Source organism: Uloborus diversus, chromosome 8, assembly GCF_026930045.1.
Source record: "Uloborus diversus isolate 005 chromosome 8, Udiv.v.3.1, whole genome shotgun sequence".
Lineage (NCBI taxonomy): Eukaryota > Metazoa > Arthropoda > Arachnida > Araneae > Uloboridae > Uloborus > Uloborus diversus.
In genome coordinates, this window is record NC_072738.1 from 68,748,638 (window position 1) to 68,769,209 (window position 20,572).

Sequence of the window (20,572 nt, forward strand, 5' to 3'; positions counted from 1 at the left end):
TTAAGAAATAATTCATCATTATCCATTCATTCATTAATTGTTGTTTTTCAAGAGAAACAAAAAAATTGTGCAAGACAATCAAGTTTGCACAGAAAAAATAATAATAAATAATAAAGAATTGGTTTTATTAATTATAGTAGTTAAAGAAATGGTTGTTTTGGTTACAATATATTTTAGATAATTTTATTCTTGCAAATATTGAAACCTTTTCTTGATTATATTTTTTAACACTATTATATATTAATTTTGTTTATTATATCTTTTCTTTTTATCTAGCTGAAGCACGCAAAGCACTACCTTTTGCTGATGGTAAATTCATTAAGAGCGAAGTTGAAATGCAAGTTTTAGATATACTTGGTCCTAAAACTGAAGCAGACAATACAAAGCCATCGAAAGCAAAAGTAGGGAACAAAAATACTATTTTTTATTGTCAATTTATTTGTAATAACTCTTTGTTGAAGATTATTTCATTGCACTTATGTATTTATAGATAATATGATGATCTGTTCCAGGCAAAAGATAAGAAAGAAACTATTACTGAAGTTACAGTTAAGCCTGTTGAAGTTAAAGGTATGGAAAGGCCATATTTTAGTATTGCTTTTATCTGATAAAATTTTTTTTGCAAAAAGCACTTATTTTCCCTAAAATATATTGTTCTTTAAATTTGAAGCCTTTTCATTGTTTTCCATATTGCATTAAAATCAGGGCTGGCAAGTTTCTGCCGGGGTGGTTAAAACCTCTGGTAGAAACCGGTTAAAACCGGCATGGCAGAAACCACTTTCTGCCACATTTTCGGCAGAAACTGCCAAAAACTCTCAAAATGACAAAAAAAAAAAAAAAAATATTGACACAGTAGAAAATGCATGGAAAAAATAATTAATTGTTAACCAAAGCACAGTTGAATTTACAATATTATCACAATTCAGAATCAAATGTTACATTGTTTGAACCCTGCAGTTGCTTCTTGGAAAAGGTGGTTCCAAAAATCTAAATAGTTTCTCAATTTAATATGCACGAATGAGAAACTTTAGAATATTCTTGCAACAGAAGAGCTAGAAGGCAATGCATCAAGGAACAAGCAATATTCATGAAACTTTCAAATTGTATATGTTTTTAAACTGGTCAATCATGAAGTAACTAGGGTAGTGGTAAAAATTCGACTGGAAAAATGAGTTTCGAGAAATGGAGTCAATTTGTTTTGCAAAGCTGTGATATTAAGTACAAAATCCAGATTAATATTGGGAAGTAAAATTTGACACTTTCTTCTTGAAGCACATGATAATTTCAATCACAAGCAACTTAAATGAAGCTTATTTGCGAGCAAATTACAAACAGTAATGCCAGTTAAATTCTGTATGTCACTCCTCTATCCTAAGAACCCATATGATTTTCGTCCTTTGTTAGATTAATCCAAATGTTACGAGCATCAGCAATTGAAAAGTTCCCTTTCTGAACTAAATCAAGGGCACTAGCATAACATTTTATTTTTTACAATGATGAAATGAAGTTTAATTTTTTAGTTTAAACAAATATCATTTAGTAATTACTTTAGTTTTTTAAGACGATTTTAAGTTTTTGCCAGTTTTTGCCGGTTTTAACCGGTTATAACCAGTTTCTGCCACTGGCACGGCAAAAACTAGTTTCTGCCGGCAGAAAGCCAACCCTGATTAAAATACCCTTTTTAAAAAAATCTGAATTGTTCCAAAACAGACGAACTATTTTATTTTCAATACCAAAGTTCTTGTATTTTCCAAATTTATGCCCTACTCCGAATTTTTATTGTGATTAATGATCTATATCAGGGACTCTTTTTTGTGTTTCTACTAGTTCTCTTCAACAAAAAACTTGAAAATAAAAAATTACAAAAAAAAAATAAATAAATAAAAATAAATAATAAATAAATAAAAATAATAATGAAATTGTTCTTTTTTTTTCCTCTAAATATTTCTCTTTGTTGTGAATATCTTTCAACCAGTGCCGTAGCGAGAAAAAATCCTTGGGGTGGGGGGTGGGGTAATTTTTTCTAAAGTTTAAAGTAAAACAATGGACTCGAGTTTACACACACACACACACATATATATATATATATTTATGAATTAAACAACAAAGGACATTATAAATGAATTTTCTTCTGTGAAAATACCTTGATTAATACTGCCGTCATAAGAAAAAAAGCCCTCATCATACGAAATCTTCTCTTTTTCAGTGCTCCTTCCATTGCGTTCCTGAGGAGGGGTTGCAAAACATAACGTTACGGTTTTTTGACTTTTTTTACTGCTCATTACTATATTTATTACGAAAGTGAAGTAACTCTAACTGCAGTCTTGCTACACCAATGGATAGAACTATGGTTTTCAAGTGGTCAAGTTTTGCAGTAGCTGCAGAAGTTTAGTCGAAGCGAAGTGTGACATTCATTCAGAAAGCAAAAAAAAAAGCTCTGAAACAGTAGCATTGTCCTCAAGTCGGAAAGGACAGTGGAAGAAAGGGAGAAATGTGTTCTAGGAATAGGTTGCTAAGGACAGACGTTCGCACACTTTTTCTCGGAAGAAAAGCAGAGGTTTGACAAAAAAAAATTTTGAGGGCTCATGGGGGGGGGGGGGGGGGGGTTCTAACTTCCTATCTCCCCCCCCCCACCCATGGCTACGCCACTGGTTTCAACTCATTCTTTACCTTGTTGTATTTTTAAATAAAATAGTTTTTCACTATTGCTAAAGTGATTAAATTGCAATATTTTTCTAAGTACTAGTATTACCTCTAAAATTTATATATTACTTAGATGTTGTTCATTTTGAAACTAAGTAACTTTTTAATTGAGGTCGAAAAAATAAATGAGTTGTCCATGAAAAATATACGACTTTTCAAAATTAGATTTATATCACATATAATAAATTAATCCTGCATAGCAAAGAGCCTCTTTGATGTATAGCAGAAATTAATTGAAATATTTATTACATTGACACTAATTTAAAACCATTATTCTGAGCAAATTCATTCAAAGTAGACATTTGTAATATTTTTTTCTGTTTGATTATTATTAATACTTGCCTCATATAAAGAGATCCTTAATCTGTTATTTTTTGTTAATGTAGAACATTCAATCACTCAAGTAATGAAAAAACTCAACTTCCACAAACCTGGTGAAAATTACAAAGCTGATGGATATGTTATCACCCCTAATACTATGAAGCTCCTTCAGAAACATTTATCTGAAACAAAAGGACAGGTATATTTCTAGTGTTGCTTGAAGAGTAATAGAAGTTTAGCTTGTAAGAATAACTGTTGAATTATTAAAAATTGTCTCTTAATGTTTTTTTTTTTTTTTTTTCCACATTTTGTATGTGTGTTTGGGATGTTACGTATAAAAATTTAATATTGAAACGTAAAAATTCCTAGATTTTCATTTTGCAGAATTGACCAGAAAATGATTTGAACAGTTCTATACTCATTTTGCATGTGGGTCATTCCATGTCAAATCAACCAAAAAAAAAAATTATTTTCAAATTTACCATCTCAGATTTTCATGAAACTTTCAGGGATTATACTCTTTGACATTCTAAATTCAGATCTACTTTTTAAAAAAAATCTATCTTTTTTGGTTAATGAGTTATTAATTTTTTAAATGTGTAAAAACTCACGTTTTTTTACTCATCTGTTGTGCTTAAAAATGCTACAATTTTAGTTCTATGGGGTCAATACAGTTGGTTAACAGCTCATTTTAAAGAGAATTGCATGAGCTTTAATTTGACATGCAACTTGCATATTTCTCTTGAATTTTTAATATTTTTTTTTAATTTTAGAATTTAAAATTTAAATTTTTTAAAAGTTAGTGTCTTTTAAAAATTTTGAAAAAAATATATGTTTTTTAATATGTTTTAATAAATACATCCTATAAAAATTTCAGAGTGGGGACATGATGGAATCAGCAGTTATAGCAAATAATGTGCAATGACACTTTTTTTGTAAAAAAAAATATATATATATATATATATATATATATATATATATATATATAATTTTTTTTTCCCTGAAAGTTTCATGGAAATCTGAGATGGTCATTTTGAGTGATTGGTTGATTTGACATGGAATGACCCATGTATCTCATTCTTCATTAACATTTGCAACATTTTTCAACATTTTTTTTTTTTAATTTTAGTTCTTAAAAGTTCATTGTTTTTACATTGTAGCTGTCCATGGCATGAATTTCTCCGTCATAATTATTCCATGTGCAATTAATAGGAAAAAATGGACCAAACTTACTCATTTAGTTCTGAATTATCATACTTTCTGCTCTTATATTGCCTGCTGCAAAACCAAAGCAAAATTGATCTTAATTTTAAATAAAGTGTCAATCAGTGTAACTGTCTGAATTTTTCATTGGTTGTAATTGGATGCTTCACTTAACAAATCGATTAACTCCATAAAACAAAAAGTCGAGAAAAGTGATGAAGATAATGTTATCCATAGGAGTGAATGGGCCCTCGTATTACATTTTCTGCCATCGCAGGATCAGAAATGTACTGAACCAAAAGTTTAATATAAATTCACATTCTAAGCATTGATTAAGCGCTATTAAAGCGGAAATGAGGATTTTTTTAAAAAGTGGAGTTAATCGATTTGGCAACTGACGCATTCAATTATTTAGTCAGTCAAGATAAACCTCTAGGGTGGTTCAAATATACATGTAAAAAAATAGCTTCTGACACCCTTCAATATTTTTAGACTTGTGGATAGTAATATACTGGAAGAATTTTAGCTTCCTATTTCAAATAAAAGAGGGTGTTCAACCCCCTCCCCTAAACTTAATACATATGGGAAGGGGGGCTTAAAAAAACAATGCTACATATTATAATATACATGAGTAATATACATATACGTTGCAATAAAATTATTATTTATAAGAAAGTAGCTAGGGATATTAAATGTTTCTAAATTTGTGACATTTTCTATGCTACAGCTAATGTTAAATTAAGGGGTCATTGAGCACCCTCTTAAAATTTAAGAAGCTAAAACTTTTACTAACAAGGAGACGACATGACCGTGGGGTTGGAGATTTGCGTCAATTTTTTTTTTGTGGTGGAAGAGGACCCCTAATACCTTACGTAGTTAAAGTAATATGACGCAATACTCGGAAAATTATGAGAAAAATCGATTTAAAGTCGCCATGGAGTCTCCTAGATACCTTACGAGTTTAAAATGTCAGTCTCTTGACGAGCCACCGCTAGCCTAGTTGGTTAAAGCGCGATCTTGTGCTCCAGAGATAGCACGATCGAATCCCACTCTGGATCCTTTTCTCTCCTTTTTTTGCTGTCACAACAATTAGTGGTAACGCTTTTCACCCCTATATTACTTTCTGAAATTTATTTTTGCCAAAGTTCGCAAACTTTTTCATTCACTGAAAAACATTCTTGCTCTTTATTCTGTATGGTTTGTTTTGCTTAGTAAAGGTTTTTGACCTGTGGTCCCCTTAAGGGACATCTGCTCATAAGACTGCGTGACCCTGTGAGAATTGCACTGCAGTTAATTTTTCTATTTCGTGGTGAACGTGAACCTATGTGTCTATTCCATTAAACGCAAAGTTATCGTACTGTCAAAATTAAAAATGTTGGCTGAAGAAGTTGCTGGCTCTTCTGGAACAGGAGAGGAAATTCCCAAAGAATCCATGTACAATGCACTCCCTTGGTGCAGCCTTTTGATGTTTACATCTGCAGACAAGTCAAAAATTTCAAAAAACGCTTGCAAAATTGCAGCAAGTTGTTAGAGCAAAATAGAGAAATTATTTCCCGTGAAGATTGTATTAAAATTAATTCAATTATTCACCATCAATTATCGTCACTAATATTCCGAGACATGATTCAATGCGCCTGGTTTGCGTCTAAATTATCCACTATTCAAAATATTTTCATGAATGTTAATGAAGTATATTTTTCTACTGATATATAGCAAATTCCCTGCAATTGTTAAAAATACGCTTTCATTTGTTGCGCAAGATGTCGCAAAAATTATTACTTTGTTTGTTTCTATGATAACTACACTGCAGTTTTTGTACATAATCATTAAAAAAAATCGAATTTTTCCTTATCTTTGGCAAAAATAAATTTCAGAAAGTAATATAGGGGTGAAAAGCGTAACCACAAATTGTTGTGATAGCAAAAAGAAAGAAGAAAAAAAAGTATAGAGTGGGATTCGATCGTGCTATCTCTGGAGCACAATATCACGCCTTAACCAACTAGGCTAGCTGCGGCTTTTCAAAAGACTGACAATTTAAACTCGTAAGGTGCCTAGGAGACTCCATGGCAACTTTAAACCGATTTTTCTCATAATTTTCTGAGTATTACGTCTTATTACTTTGACCACGTAAGGTACTAGGGGTCCTCTTTCACCGCAAAAAAAAAAAAATGATGCAAATCTCCGACCCCACGATTGTGCCGTCTCCTTGTAAGTCCAAAAAAAATAGAGAATCCCCCCCCCCCCCCCGTTGTGGATTTGAATCAAGGATTATTGTAGCAGATTAAAATAGGTTTAGAATTTCATCTTTAGAAAATGGTTTAAGACTTAAATGCAAGTAACTTAAAACCTTTTTCCTTAGGTTCGTACTAGATTTCCACCCGAGCCAAACGGCATTTTGCATATTGGTCATGCAAAAGCTATCAACATCAACTTTGGTTATGCTAAAGCCCATGATGGAATCTGCTTTTTAAGGTTTGATGATACCAATCCAGAAAAAGAGGAGGAGAAGTTCTTCAATGAAATAAATGAGATGGTCAGGTGGTTAGGTATGAAACATCAATACTTTAGCACTGTTAAAATATGTAGGGAAGTATTAGTAAAATATTTTTCTGGACTAGGAACCCTTGAAGAAGTATATGAAATGAAATTATGTGTGCACTGTAACAGTTCATATTGATTTTCTTTTTTGGAACATTCTTTTCACTATTGTGGTTTGTCCCTTTTCTCTAAGTGTTAGGAATTTAAAAAATTTTGTTTTTGAAGGAAGGGTTTGGCTGTTACATGCCTTTTAATGCTTCGATTAGTTTCCATCTTTAAAGTTTGTTGCTTAATGGGCAAAAAGCATTTGATTGCTAAAAAGTTTAGGATGTTCAAAATTTCTTTTTTCCTTTTTTTTAAATAAAAATCTTGCAGATTTTTATTTAAAATTTGTTGCCCCAAACCAAACATCTAGAATTATTTATACCAGATAATTGATTATAATTTTATTAATGATGATATATAAAATCAAAAATAATTTTTAGGATTTCTGTGTGGGAGAAATCTTAAGATACATTGCATCAAATTTACTTTGGCAGAATTCAACTGCAGTAGTAAAAGTACCACATTACCAGTCTATTTGAGAAAGAGTTTCTCAATTCAATGTTGTTAAGCTTGAAATTACATTAGCAACTTTTTTTTTTTTTTTTGAAAAAGTACAATGTTAATTGATTATGAAATGTTATTCTTAGTTTGATTCTCATTTCTCCTCCTGAATCTAATCCTTTTAAACTCATTGACCCTTTTGATTTTATTTATAATCCATTGCACGACAAAAATGTTTATTGTACTTCCGTGTTTTAAAGTATAAAAGATAGTATGAAATATTTCTAGGGTATGTTCCATCATTTGTTACTCATTCTTCTGACTATTTTGATCAGCTGTATGATTTTGCTTGCGAACTTATTAAGAGAGACTTAGCTTATGTCTGCCATCAAAAGCAAGAAGATATTAAAGGGTTTAACCCACCACCTTCTCCATGGCGAGACCGTCCAGTAGAAGAAAGTTTGCAGCTGTTTCAGGTATAATTTATTGCTTCATTTCTATCAGTCATGTGCTGTAGCATTGAATTTTGTAAACCAAAAAAAAAATTAATAAAAAGGATTTCTTACATTCTTAATTTTGTACTTCACTTTGTTTAGGATATGAAACATGGGAAAATTAATGAAGGCGAAGCAACTCTGCGTATGAAAATAACTCTTGAAGAGGGAAAGCAAGATCCAGTGGCCTATAGGATTAAATTTTTTGCACATCATCGAACGGGAAATAAGTGGTAATTAGATAAATTACATCCACTTTTGAGTAATTGTATCTGTAATAAATAATTGCAGACCTACCAACTTGTACAAAAAATTAGTGCCTTGATTTAGGATGCCATGAGAATGTGTCCAAAATTTGAAATGATCTTTTTTTCCAATCCTACGAAAAATTTCAATCGCTAAAGTAAAAATCCCTTTTATAATCATTTAGATAATTTTACTTTTGTGTTTAATAAATTTCAGAATTTCTGTTTAAAAATAAACAAATTAATTTATCATAATAAATTATTCAAAATAAGAAATTAAATATTTTTTCAAAAAAAAAAACTGTTGTCCTTATGTAAATTTAAACGTAAAACATTCATTGCTTCAGTAACAAAATTTGCTGTTGCAAAATTGCTTAAATTTGCTGTAGAACTCTAATTTAGGTTTCTAAAAGTTAGTTAATTCTGATTTGTTGCAATTGACTAAACCTTTTAGCAATAGGTTATTGAAACTACATGAATAAATAATGCAATCTTTTTTTTTTCTTTGTTTCCGTACCATTTGCTTCCATATTGCACTCTTGATTATCCATGGTCTTTCACACGTTTAAAAACATCTTTTGGCCATGGTTACCTGAATGTAGATAAATGCATCTCTGTAACTTAACTAGTGGAAAACCTGTTTTTAGTCATCCATATTTATTTCTTCCAATCACTTCAAACTTCAAAGTTAACCAAAACCTGACCAGTTGAAACCTGATTTTTAGATCTACACTACGAGTGTAAACGAATGACCAGACCAGTTTTGTTTGGAAAAATTCCCTTCTCCTATACGGTTTTGGTGTAACCAAGCTTGATCTGTTTCAGTTAATTCATTAGCTCATATCTGCTATCTGTTAGCTCATGTTTGTGTGTAATCTGTTTGTAATAATGAACCTTGTTTAGCTTTCATATTCATTTTTACATATACTCAGTGGCGTGCATAGCACTCCCACCACCCTCGCAGGGGGGGGGAGAAGGGGGTAAGAGGTATGAGGGCCCTCGTTCTGGAAAAAAACACTATGTTAAAATTAAAAAAAACAATCTTATGGGGGGCGCACGTATAACACTTGCGAGGAGATGTACTGAAGTCTATGTACGCTATTAAACGCACTGTTATAATTTCTAGGTTTAGTTTAAATGTATGCAAGTGCTATTAATTTTTTAAAGCTATTCCATACACTATTATTGAGTATACCTAGTTTGCGCATTATCCCTGAAATTCGCTTATCCTCGGTTATTGTGCCACTTTATTCCACAAATAGTCCGGAGTTTACTGTATAATTCTTTCATAACTTATTCTTTGTTTTATCACAAAATTAAAATTGCTATAAATTATTTTACAATTGTAATCATAATAATTGCTAAAAATGCTAGTAAAAGCAACTAACTAAAAAATAATATAAAATTATAAATGGTAAGTGTTAATATAAAAGAATGAACTTACATGGTGCTAAAGTCATATCTTTAATTCCATTTTAAGTGATTACAGTGGCAATATATATTTTTTTTATTGCAATTACAATCAGTTAATTACAAATTAACTGTAAAGACATCATTTATTTTATAAGTTTTAATTACTGTAGGTCTCTTTTTAGCTTTCTATGAACTGTCTACTGTTGATAAGTGGAGGATGTTTATTTTCATTTAAAATATTTTTTTCCCCTCAGGTGTATCTATCCTACATATGATTTTACCCATTGTCTCTGTGATGCTATAGAAAATATAACTCATTCTTTGTGTACTAAAGAATTTCAGTCTAGGTTTGTATTTTTCACAAATAAAAGATCTAATAATTGAAAAAATTCTGTGCTATGACTAAACTTTGTTGAATCTGTTTTCATTTGTATTTCAGACGTTCTTCCTACTACTGGTTATGCAATGCATTAGATATTTATTGTCCAGTGCAGTGGGAATATGGGCGTCTAAATATGCATTATACTGTGATATCCAAAAGAAAGATTGCCAAATTAATCTCAGAAGGGATCGTTAGGTTTGTATGGTTGCTTTAATATTTCATGTGAACTAAAGGATATTCAAATAATGTTCATATATACTCTGTAAGTTAGAAAAGATGTCTAATCAAACAGTGACTTGTAAATCATAAATAACTTTAAAAGGTGCAGGAATCCTCTTTCATTTTTGTGTGAACAAAAGAGTCTACCTTGAAACTGTTCACTTCCTCGAAGGAGGAAGAGATTACTCGCTCTTCCTCTGTCATGATAAAATCCAACACCCCATTTAAAGCAAGGATGTCTCCCCCCCCCCCCTCTTAGAGCAGGGCCGCACACCCTTAAGATCGCAAAGACCCTCCCTCCCCAAAAAGTTCCCCAAATGTGAAAAATACCCCTCGAACAAAGATTTCAATGGTGCATTCTGCGCCATGACCCTCCTAGGTGAGCACCCCTGTTTAAAGAATCAATGCTGCAAACTATCTTAATCAGTTGTCCTATTTTTTTCCCTTTACTGTATGATTGTTTATCAATTTATTTAGCTTAATAGCTATGGTTTTCATTTTGATCTTTTGTGAGTAATACTTCAAAGATTTTTACTGGGTTTTAATGCATAAAAATTCACAGAAAACATATGGTCGCCTCAGAGCAACAGTAGGATATCTTGCTGATTTTTCTGGGATTAGATATCTTAAGTTGCTCTGAAAAGATGATGTAATCGGATGATTTTAAACAGCTCTGATGTATCAAAGCTCAGATTAATTTTTTGCTCTAAATATACAAAATAATGATTACGGACAAAACAAAAAAGTGTATTTAATAGTTTCTGTTTTGTCAACAGCTGTTTGCTCTCATATACCAAAAATCGGGAAACAAAAAATTATACTTTTAATTATAGGCATAGCCCGTTTCAATTCAGGCAGCAAGCAAAAAATTTTACTTTCATAGTCTTGGAAGTTGTTGAATTTAAAATAGCATAAAATTCCGAAATAAGATACATGTTTGTATATTTTTGTTTTACTAAAAAAGGAAAAACAATTCTAGCCCAAGGTATAACCATTCAAAACTCATTTTGGTCTTTATCTCTCACTTGCTATTATGGGGAAAAAAATTCAAGTTTTTTATCCCTGAACTGGTTTACAATATTTTGACAAAGATCTTTTTATTTATTTATTTTTTTTTAAAGATAATGTTTTTGTCTTTAAAACAAAATGCACCATTTGAAAATATCTGCTTGTTTTTTCATTTTTGCTCCAACCTTTTGAAAAAATATTTTAAATTTTGATGATTTTTTTTTCCTTAAAATAGTCATGTTTAGAAATTTTAATGTTATTACTTTTAATTAGTGCCGTACTACTTTTCTTGAGAAGGAGTGCTCCCATTTCAAGTTAAACAGGTTTTAAGGGCTTTGAAAAAAGAAAGTTTTTTTGAATTTGAAAAGTAATAGTATACTTTAAAATTCAAACTTTTATTTAGTAACAAGTAGCCAACAGAAACTTTCAGCTCTGTTATACTTTGTTGCCTACTGAAACTAGTTTTACCTCATTTCAGTTTTTGTAGTGCATTAGCATGATTAGGTACGCAAAGTAGCCACCTTTAAATACAAATTCAAAGATCTGTGCTGTTATAAAATGCTAGACTGCATTTAAAAAGGACTGGAGTAAGATTCTGGATTATGAACTATTTTGTCAGACAGCAATTTTCTTAGCATAAATCAAAATAAGGTGATTATTAAAATTCCCCCAAGTTTTGTTACAATAGGTTTTTGATTTTTTTTCTTCATGCTGTTATAAATTACATTCCTTTCAACATGGGAATGCTCTGGCAATGAAAGATAACAAAACACAACTTTACTTACATCTTATGAAAATACCTTCTGTTACGTTGGTAATAATCATAGCTAGATAATATAGATGCACACACCGTGGATGGATAAATTTGCTACTGTGCAGATACATTTGATGTAGATGGTGCATCACCTGATAATTTTGAATTGATATCAATATTAAACAATGAAAAGGTAATTAATGAAAAAATTCATTTTGCTTTTATGGATACCTGATTAAAGCAAAAGGCATTTTTACTAAAAATTTTGACCTCCCACTGTTTATTGATTTTCATACCTGCAGATACTTTCTATATTTTTCTTACTATGGTAATAAGTATCATGATCTTTATGTGGTATGTTCAATTATTTTAGTTCATTTACAATTCATTATGAAAAGTTGATCTTTTCTTTTAACAGCTTTAGGCAGTCTTAACTTCAGAAATAATCTTAATTGTGCTATTTTTCTACATTTTTATTTGTACATGGAATTTATTGATTTTGATTATAAAACTTTACCTTTTATCAGACTTAATTTTTTCCCACATTTTTAGAGATTGGGATGATCCACGACTCTTTACGTTGACAGCTTTAAGACGTAGAGGATTTCCTCCTGAAGCTATTAATAACTTCTGTGTTGAGGTAAGCAATCATTTGGCATTATCTAACATCGCATATTACTACTGTCTTAAAAGCATATGAAACTAAGAAAAACGCTTGCAAAGTTTTAATAGCGCTGTACTTTAAAATCTGCATGAACCTTGATAAATACCCTTGTTTTTCAGCTTGGTGTCACAGGTGCACAATCTGTTGTGGATCCCCAAATGCTGGAGGCCCATGTGAGAGATGTATTAAATGTTACTGCCCCAAGGTCAGTCCTTAGTTGGTATCATATTCCCATAATATTTGCTTTGTTGTTCATTGTAACAGACATCACAGAGTGTTACATTCATGAATAAAAAATAAAATAAAATCCTCAATCAGTTTTAAAACTTGTTTTCAAATCATTAATTACAATTAAAAATCATACTTGCTCATGTCAAGAATGTATTTCTCTTAGCAAAAGTTGAAATAGTATTGCTGCCCATCAGATAATTTGAAGAAACTATCACCTGAAAATGGCCAAATGTTAAAAGCTTTTTTTATATGTATAAAATAATAGTTTACCTTTATATATATATATATATATATATATATATATATATATATATATATATATATATCTGCTGTTCTATTTTAAAGTATTAATACAAGCTTGAAAATTTAAGGATTTTTGAAGAATTATTTTTATAACTTGTTATTTTGTTTCATAGATTCTAAATTCTGAAGTGGTGTAAAATCAGTTTTTCTGCTTTCATACTATTAAATAAAATACTTGCTTCCAAAAAGCAGGGCCTTTTTTTGCAAACTGACTAAGCCTAAGCAAAATGGCAATACCATGGGAAAGGAAGCTGCGTCCCACACTAACTAACCACTAATCAAACAACTAAAAGCCTATTTTCACAATAAAAACAATTATGTTGACCTCTCTGACATGGTCTTACTGAAAAAAAATGCAAAATATCCCGAAATAGAGCGGTTTTTACACCTGGAGTTCTGTGTAAAATTCTCCCCACATGCAGCTAAAATGCCTCAAGATTTCCATCATCAAATAAATCAAGTAGAGGTAACTCATGATAACTCGAAGCCTTATAACTCAAACAGTTCTTTATTGCAAAATTTTCATTGGGTCCCAAACTCTTTGAAAGATTGTGGGAACTTTGAAGGTTTCTTAGGACTTTGAGTTATCTAGAGTTGAATGTATTGGCTTTGTCTAATCATTTCATCTGCAGCTAATTTATCAACCATAAAATAAAGTTCCTGAAACATAACAAACTAAAAAATACGATTTGTTATGTGATATTCTTAAATATGGAATAAACTTAGTAATGCTACATCCATTACTTATTTTAAAATACTTTTCTTGCATTTTATGAATGTAATCTTTTTCTAGAACCATGGCTGTCTTAGATCCTCTGAAAGTGAGCATCAGCTTGGCAGCAAGCACCCCAATGGTAATTGATGTTCCTGATTTTCCTGCAGATCCATCTCGGGGGACTCATAAAGTGACCTTTTCTGATGTAGTGTACATTGAACGATCTGATTTCAAAGAGGTTGGTTACTTTTTAATTCAACCATTTGCTGTAATTTGAATGTGTAAAATGTATGCAAGTTACAGAGCATATAAATGTCAAAATATTATTATGTTTATAAAAAGATTTTTTTTTTTTTTTTTTGTATATGCATGTGTGTGTTTCAAACCAACTAGTATTGTATATTTTCTTTAAAATTTCTATATATTTTTCTATTTAATTCCCAGATTTTTTCTTCCCTGTCCCCTGGTATACTAGCATTAGCATGAAAGGAAGTGTTTCTTAGCATTACTCTACTCTTCAAAAAATCAACATTGATGCATAACTCAGTATATTATTTTCCAGGTTGCACCCAATAATCAATATAAAAGATTGACTGTTGCACAATCTGTTGGACTCAGACATACAGGTTATGTTTTGTCCATTACAGAAGTCATTAAGGTAATTTTTGATTTTTCTTGGAGTTATTTTTTAATTCTTCAGTAAGTTTTTAGCATAGCTATTGTGTATATATTTCTATCAGATAATCCTTCTGTACTTGTGTATAATAATTAAAAAGCAATGGCTTAGCCAAGGGGAGGATAGGTCCATAAAGTCTAAAGCTCTGAAATGAGTGGAAAATTCAAAAATGAAGCCTACACATGAATTGCCTGTTCGTATATGTAAGAAAACTCGAATTTGAGTACATGAAAATTTCATCCAATCACTCCCCCGCCCCCCCCCCCCCCCCCCCCCCCCCCCTCGTGAAAGGAAATCCTGGCTATGCTACTGTTAAAGTGTTTAAAAACAGTTGATGAGTGCCCATTTCATATTTTTTGGATTAAGTTATATTAATCAACTTTTTTTAAGTCTTTAAACATTTTTAGTGTTACTAAATTTTCAAGAAAATTTCATTTTATCACTAATTTGTAGCATATAATATATAGCACTTATTAAATATAGAATTTAGAAAAAAAAAAAAAAAAACAGCTTAGCCAATTTATAAATCTCTAAATTGAATGTTCTAACTTAGTATAACCTTTCTACAAAAATATAAGATAGCAATTATGGGAAAAAGTAGCATCATTAAAAAAGAATAAAATCATCAAGAACTTTCCTTGCATAACTTAAAACACTAATGATATGTTAATTTTTGTATCTTTGACTTGTGAATTTATTTAGGTCTTACTTAAATGTCTTTATTTTTAGTTTTGGTAGTTCACTTATACTTTACAATCACAGCATGGAAGTTTCCCTCGTGTACAATTTACAGCTTGTGAGCCTGATATTTTCTTTTGTTTCGCTATACTTTTACTTTCCTCTTTTATTACAAGTGTATCACATATTGCTTTATTTAAATTTTTGATTTTGTAGTTGATTTATGGTTTTCTTGCTTCTGATGACAATTGAGCCTTTTAAATTATTTCTGTTGTTATAATTAGTTAATAATCCTCTAAAACATTATATTCAGCTAAAAAGCAAAAGTTTTTTTTTTTTTTAATGCTTTTGAAGTGTGTTAAAATACAAAGAAATGTTTTATAGTTTTCATCATTTTAACTAGAATGATTTACCAAAGTTGCGGCACTGAATATTTTCCCATGTTTATTTTCTATTGCATCCAAAGAAAAAAAAATCATGCTGGCACTATTTTTTCATTTTTACAACCGCCAAAATTTATCTTTGCTGCAAACTGAAACAATAAAATGATGAGTAATTTAAACCTTGCTTTTTTTTTCATTTAATATTTTAGGATAAAGACAATAAGATCGTTGAGCTGAAAACAATAGGAACCCCTGTTGCAAACACTAAAAAGCCTAAAGCATTTATTCACTGGGTATCCGAGCCAATCACTTGTGAAGTTAGACTATATGAACGACTGTAAGTATAAATAAAAATTATTAGGACTTTGAGACTTTATTGAAATAAATGCAGTTTCTAAGATTTACTTTATTTGCAAGCATTAGTATTTTTTTTTCCTCTTTTTTTTCATTTGTTTTTCTTCACATGGCAAAGGCATTTTATACAAGCTTTATTAAATAATTTTATGGGTGGAGTTTGCTCTAGGGTGGAAAATTGCGCCATTCCCGTTCCTTTTCCTGAGCTCCCACTTAATAGAAAACCCTTTGGACACTGTTCTCCATTAGCAGACGTACATTTAAGAGTTCCCGAAATTTTTCATCTTGAAATTTTCTGTCTTTTAAATTTATTTTGTGGAGACATCTTGTATAAATAGAATAGCAGACAATAATTTTCAACTGTCATCCTACTCAAAGAATTTAGCCACTAAGAAACAGGAAGAAAAGATAGAGGTTGACTTTATTCTTTTGCTTTACACAATGCTCAAACAACTTTGAAGCTTTAGCTTAATTTTTGCTCCTAGTAGTCCTCCTCCATTACTTAGTAAATAATTGATTAAAAGAAAAATATTTCCTTTTTCACACATTGAAAGAGATTTTAATGTTAGTCGGAGCAGTAACTTGCTACTGAAAAAACTTTTTTTTTTTTTTATTGGAAGTTGAATAAATGATATAAATACATTAATAGAATTTTATAATATTTTTTTTTAATCTTAAAAGATAAGTATACATTTAAATCAATAATAAAAGTTACATAAAAAGTAGTTTGTATCCTTTTAATAATATGTTCAAAAATATGTCACTATTTTGATACCTAGAAATTTTATGTTATCAGTATGTACTAATCAGGGAGGTTAAAAGCTTTTTTGGCATAGCTACCTGATATTATATAGTCCCTGTAAAACCGAATTTGTATTCTTTAAAAGAATGTCGTTTATTTTGTATGCAAAAATTTTAACTTTAAAAGCAAAATTTTTCCATTTTGTTTTTCTCAAAACTACAAATGAACCACTGTGTTGCTTTCTGTTGAATTAAAAGATAAGTTACCTTTTCAAATTAAGTTTGGGTGCTGTACCACAGAATTAAACCACAATATATTTTTCATTTTGCAAGCAATATTTTATCATTAACTGCATAGAGATGTTAATTTCATTAAAGTCAATGTCTTTGGAAAGTATGAGATGTACATATCACGATAATTATAATTTCAGCAAAGAAAGCACCTAACAATGGAATTAGTAGCAAATGGAAGCATGTTCAAATGCAGTTTATTATGGAAAGTTTTTTTAAACACCTTTTATAAATTCAGTTATATTTTTTAAAAAAGCTAAAAAAAAAGTTGAGTTATACTATAATATATTTTTGACAATAAATATTTCCACTCCAATTATATTGGGATTTTATTTATTTATTTGTTTATTTATTTATTTTTTTTGTAATAGTTTTCATCATAAGAACCCTGAAGATAGTAAAGAAGTTCCTGGGGGTTATCTTGAAGATTGTAATCGTGTAAGTTGATTATTGGACCATATTTATGCTGTATTTCTTTTTACTTTTCTTTTCTTGTATATATAAGTGTAATTCTAAAATAATAATAATATGTGTGAAATGGTTTGGCAAAAAAAAAAAAACTTTTACAAACCATAAATTATTTAATAAATTTGTTTGTAATTGAGATCAGTATAGACCTGATCAGACTGTATGAATAGATTCCTATTCTGCGTTAAACTATAACAATGATTTTATTTTAAAAACTTAATATTTATTGACCAGTTCCAAAAGAGGGTGAGTCCCAACCTTCCTATGCAACAAACAAACGTTTTTACCCTGCCCTGAAAAGTAGTGAAAACGTGACTTATGTTAGTCTGGTTTTGAGGTACTGATATTTATTAGAATATGTAAAGTTTGAAGGCCAATCTCTCTGATGAAAAGGCAATTTAATATTTTCTAGTTATAAATGATTACCTGAAAAATATTATTCTGCAAAAAGCCAAATTAATTTAATGCTGCTAAATTTAATCATTGTTATTAATAATAAGGTAACTGCCTGGTTAATGAGTTTAAAGCATCGAAATGTGGAGAACTTTCCAATACTTTATTAAAACATTTAGACATTTATAAATGTTGGTAAAATAGTCTTTGATGATTTTAAATGTGATAAATCTCAAACTGGGGGATTTTTTTTATCCATAGGATTCCCTTCAAGTTATTCACAATGCAATGATAGATTCTAGCATTAAGGATGCCAAGACATATGACAAATTTCAGTTTGAGAGGCTCGGATTTTTTAGCGTTGATCCTGATTCTACAGCTAAAAAAAGTAAGCATCTTACCATTCTTTTTCTTTTGTGCAACACTAAAATAAATAAAAGTTTTTTTTTTTTTTTGAAATGTGTGTGGTGTGATTGCAGGAAACAATTGAGGCATTGAGAAGTAAAGGGATGTAAGTGGACCTTCTCAAGTTTTGAGTAAAACACGTTTAAAGATGAGGTCCTAAGTAGGCTTTCAGTGAAAAGTTTTTCTAAAGCATACTATATAGCAGCATCTACCAGAGCTACTAGTACATCTCTTACTTCAAGACAGATTTGAGGTCAACCTACCACTTGTACTGGTTATTTCAAAATTTTTAATTTTGGCACTTACATCCTTTTTTTTCTCTCTCTTCCTCAATTGACCATGATCTTAAATATTAATATAAAATAATTTAAAAGCATTTAAAGTTCTGGTTTTATTATTGTTGTTGTTTTAAAATGTCTTAAGTGTATCTGTATCTGTGTTATGAGCTGTCAATGGATCTATGATATAACTAATATTTGTCTATTTTACAGATAGTCTTCAATCAGACTGTAACTTTAAAAGAAGATGTTGGCAAAGAATAATTTAGATTTTTATAAAAAAATTCTTTAAAATAAAAATTCAAATTGTAATTTGTGTGTGTGTGTATTCTTTTACAAAGAAAATTTTTTTATGCATGTAATAAAAAGTCCTGCCAAGGAGGTTCATGTCCACATTTCAAATAGACATGAAGGTATGTATATATTATGTATCTCGGGTCTATGGTGAGTGATTATAGTTACATTTAACTTATGTCTGAGTTTTTTTTTTTTCTGGTGAGATTTTTTCTACCATAATGACCTGGGCATTAGACGCGTAAATACATCGCTCAAAGAGGGCTGCCCCGCCATCTTATCTCATACGCGAACTGTAAGACAATGAAAAATCAAGATCTTTCATACTGATTGCTAGGAGGTGCTCTCTTTATCATCAAATAGGATCTACAGAAATGTTGGTCTTTAAAATTATATCCTCTAAGTACAATAGCCCTTCGTTATATCCCGCTTGTCGGGGGGGGGGGAGGAGACAGCAAAGCAGCACGATACGTCGGACCCTGATTTAACAAATTTCGAATTTTAGCATTTTTTTTCATTCCCCCACTGAAATGAAGGTAAAAACCTCTATTTACCAAATAATAAACCCCGAATTAGCGAATATTTTTAATAGCCGGAATTTTTTTTTTTTTTAATTTGAGTTGGGAAATATTGGAATGTTTTCCAAATGATATAATCTATCTTGTGCGAAGCAGAAAAAGACTTCTTGGAATCGGCAATGTTTGACGGGCGAGTGGGCAACCAATGAATAGCCATTCTGTTGCAGAAAGTGATAATGAAACTCTCATTAAAACTTACTTTTTGCTTTACATGGAATGCAAACTGTAAAAAGATATCTCATGCAGTAGGCTGTAAATGAAACAGTATTTTATTCTCTGCATAAAGTCTAAAGAGAACTATTTCGAGTCAAGTATCGAGAAAATTTTCAAAATTTGTTACTCAGTACAAAAAATGTCAAATTAACTAGAGTGTGTAAAAAGTAGCGAATCCTGAGTAAAAAGTGCACACTTTCTAATTATGGATTTTATTTGTGTGGCTGCTTATTGGGGCTGTTAGATAAAATAAGTGCAATTTTTTTGTTTTTTTTCCGCACTCCGATACTACGAATAATTGATTTAACATAAAAAAGTTTCGGTTCCGATGAATTCCTTAAATCTAGGCCCGACTGTATAACTGAAGTCATAAAAGGTAACTATTCAATTAGCATAAAAATTAACATGTCACTACAAAATACAGGTTTATCATGTTAAGTTTTAACTAAATTTTTTTTTACTATTGTTTTATGAAGGAATATGAATTGAGAGCTGCAGCTGATAAGCCTCTACACACGAAGCAGTTAGTTGAATTAACTTTTTGAAAAAGCTGTCTGTCAACTAGTTGACTGGCGTTTTTCTTTATCTTCAAGCAAGACAATTTGGTGGAATTGGCTTTTCTTCAAATAAGCCGAATTTGTTTAAGCAGCAGTTTCACAACACTGTTGAAACCGAACAGAGTTGACTGTGAGCTAGTTTACTAGTGTGGGGAGCGAACGCTTGTAAAGGCCTGATAAGCAGGGTTTTTTTTTTTTTTTTTTTTTTCAAAAATTTTTTTCAACATCATTTCCCCCCAAATGTTTTCATAAATTTTACATATCATTGCAAAGAGTAAAATCTAATGAATGCAAGTAACTAGCAAAGCTTTAGAGATAAATTAAAGATTAATAAATTTAGAGACTTTTTTTTTTAAGGTAATGATTTTTTACCAACCGGGGTTTACGCATTCTGATAACTGCCGTTTGAAAGTTGATTCTACTAAATTGCCTCATGTGCAGGAGGCCTTAAACTGCAACAAATTAAGTGTACTGAAAATGTGCCAGATTCGTTCATCAATTAAAAAAAAAAAATGCTTTTTCTG

General features: G+C 30.5%; 1 protein-coding gene across 1 annotated transcript; it reads left to right on the forward strand.

Annotated features, from left to right (window-relative positions):
- The first annotated feature begins 281 nt into the window (after window positions 1-281).
- On the forward strand, window positions 282-18,715 carry LOC129228140 (probable glutamine--tRNA ligase). Its single transcript, XM_054862786.1, has 16 exons — window positions 282-401; window positions 513-570; window positions 3,090-3,223; window positions 6,587-6,773; window positions 7,600-7,787; window positions 7,908-8,038; window positions 9,718-9,810; window positions 9,903-10,040; window positions 12,379-12,466; window positions 12,610-12,695; window positions 13,818-13,977; window positions 14,302-14,397; window positions 15,686-15,813; window positions 17,234-17,300; window positions 17,985-18,111; window positions 18,620-18,715. Exons 1-16 carry the CDS (start codon window positions 336-338, stop codon window positions 18,673-18,675), a joined length of 1,803 nt encoding a protein of 600 aa, XP_054718761.1. The 5' UTR covers window positions 282-335; the 3' UTR covers window positions 18,676-18,715.
- The last annotated feature ends 1,857 nt before the right edge of the window (window positions 18,716-20,572 follow it).

Bases quoted from the DNA above. Each gene is read 5' to 3' on its own strand.
- LOC129228140 (XM_054862786.1), top strand. From the start codon at position 336: ATGCAAGTTTTAGATATACTTGGTCCTAAAACTGAAGCAGACAATACA. The intron at 571-3,089 runs GTATGGAAAGGC...TTGTTAATGTAG, and splicing joins TAAGCCTGTTGAAGTTAAAG to AACATTCAATCACTCAAGTA. The intron at 12,467-12,609 runs GTAAGCAATCAT...CTTGTTTTTCAG, and splicing joins TTAATAACTTCTGTGTTGAG to CTTGGTGTCACAGGTGCACA.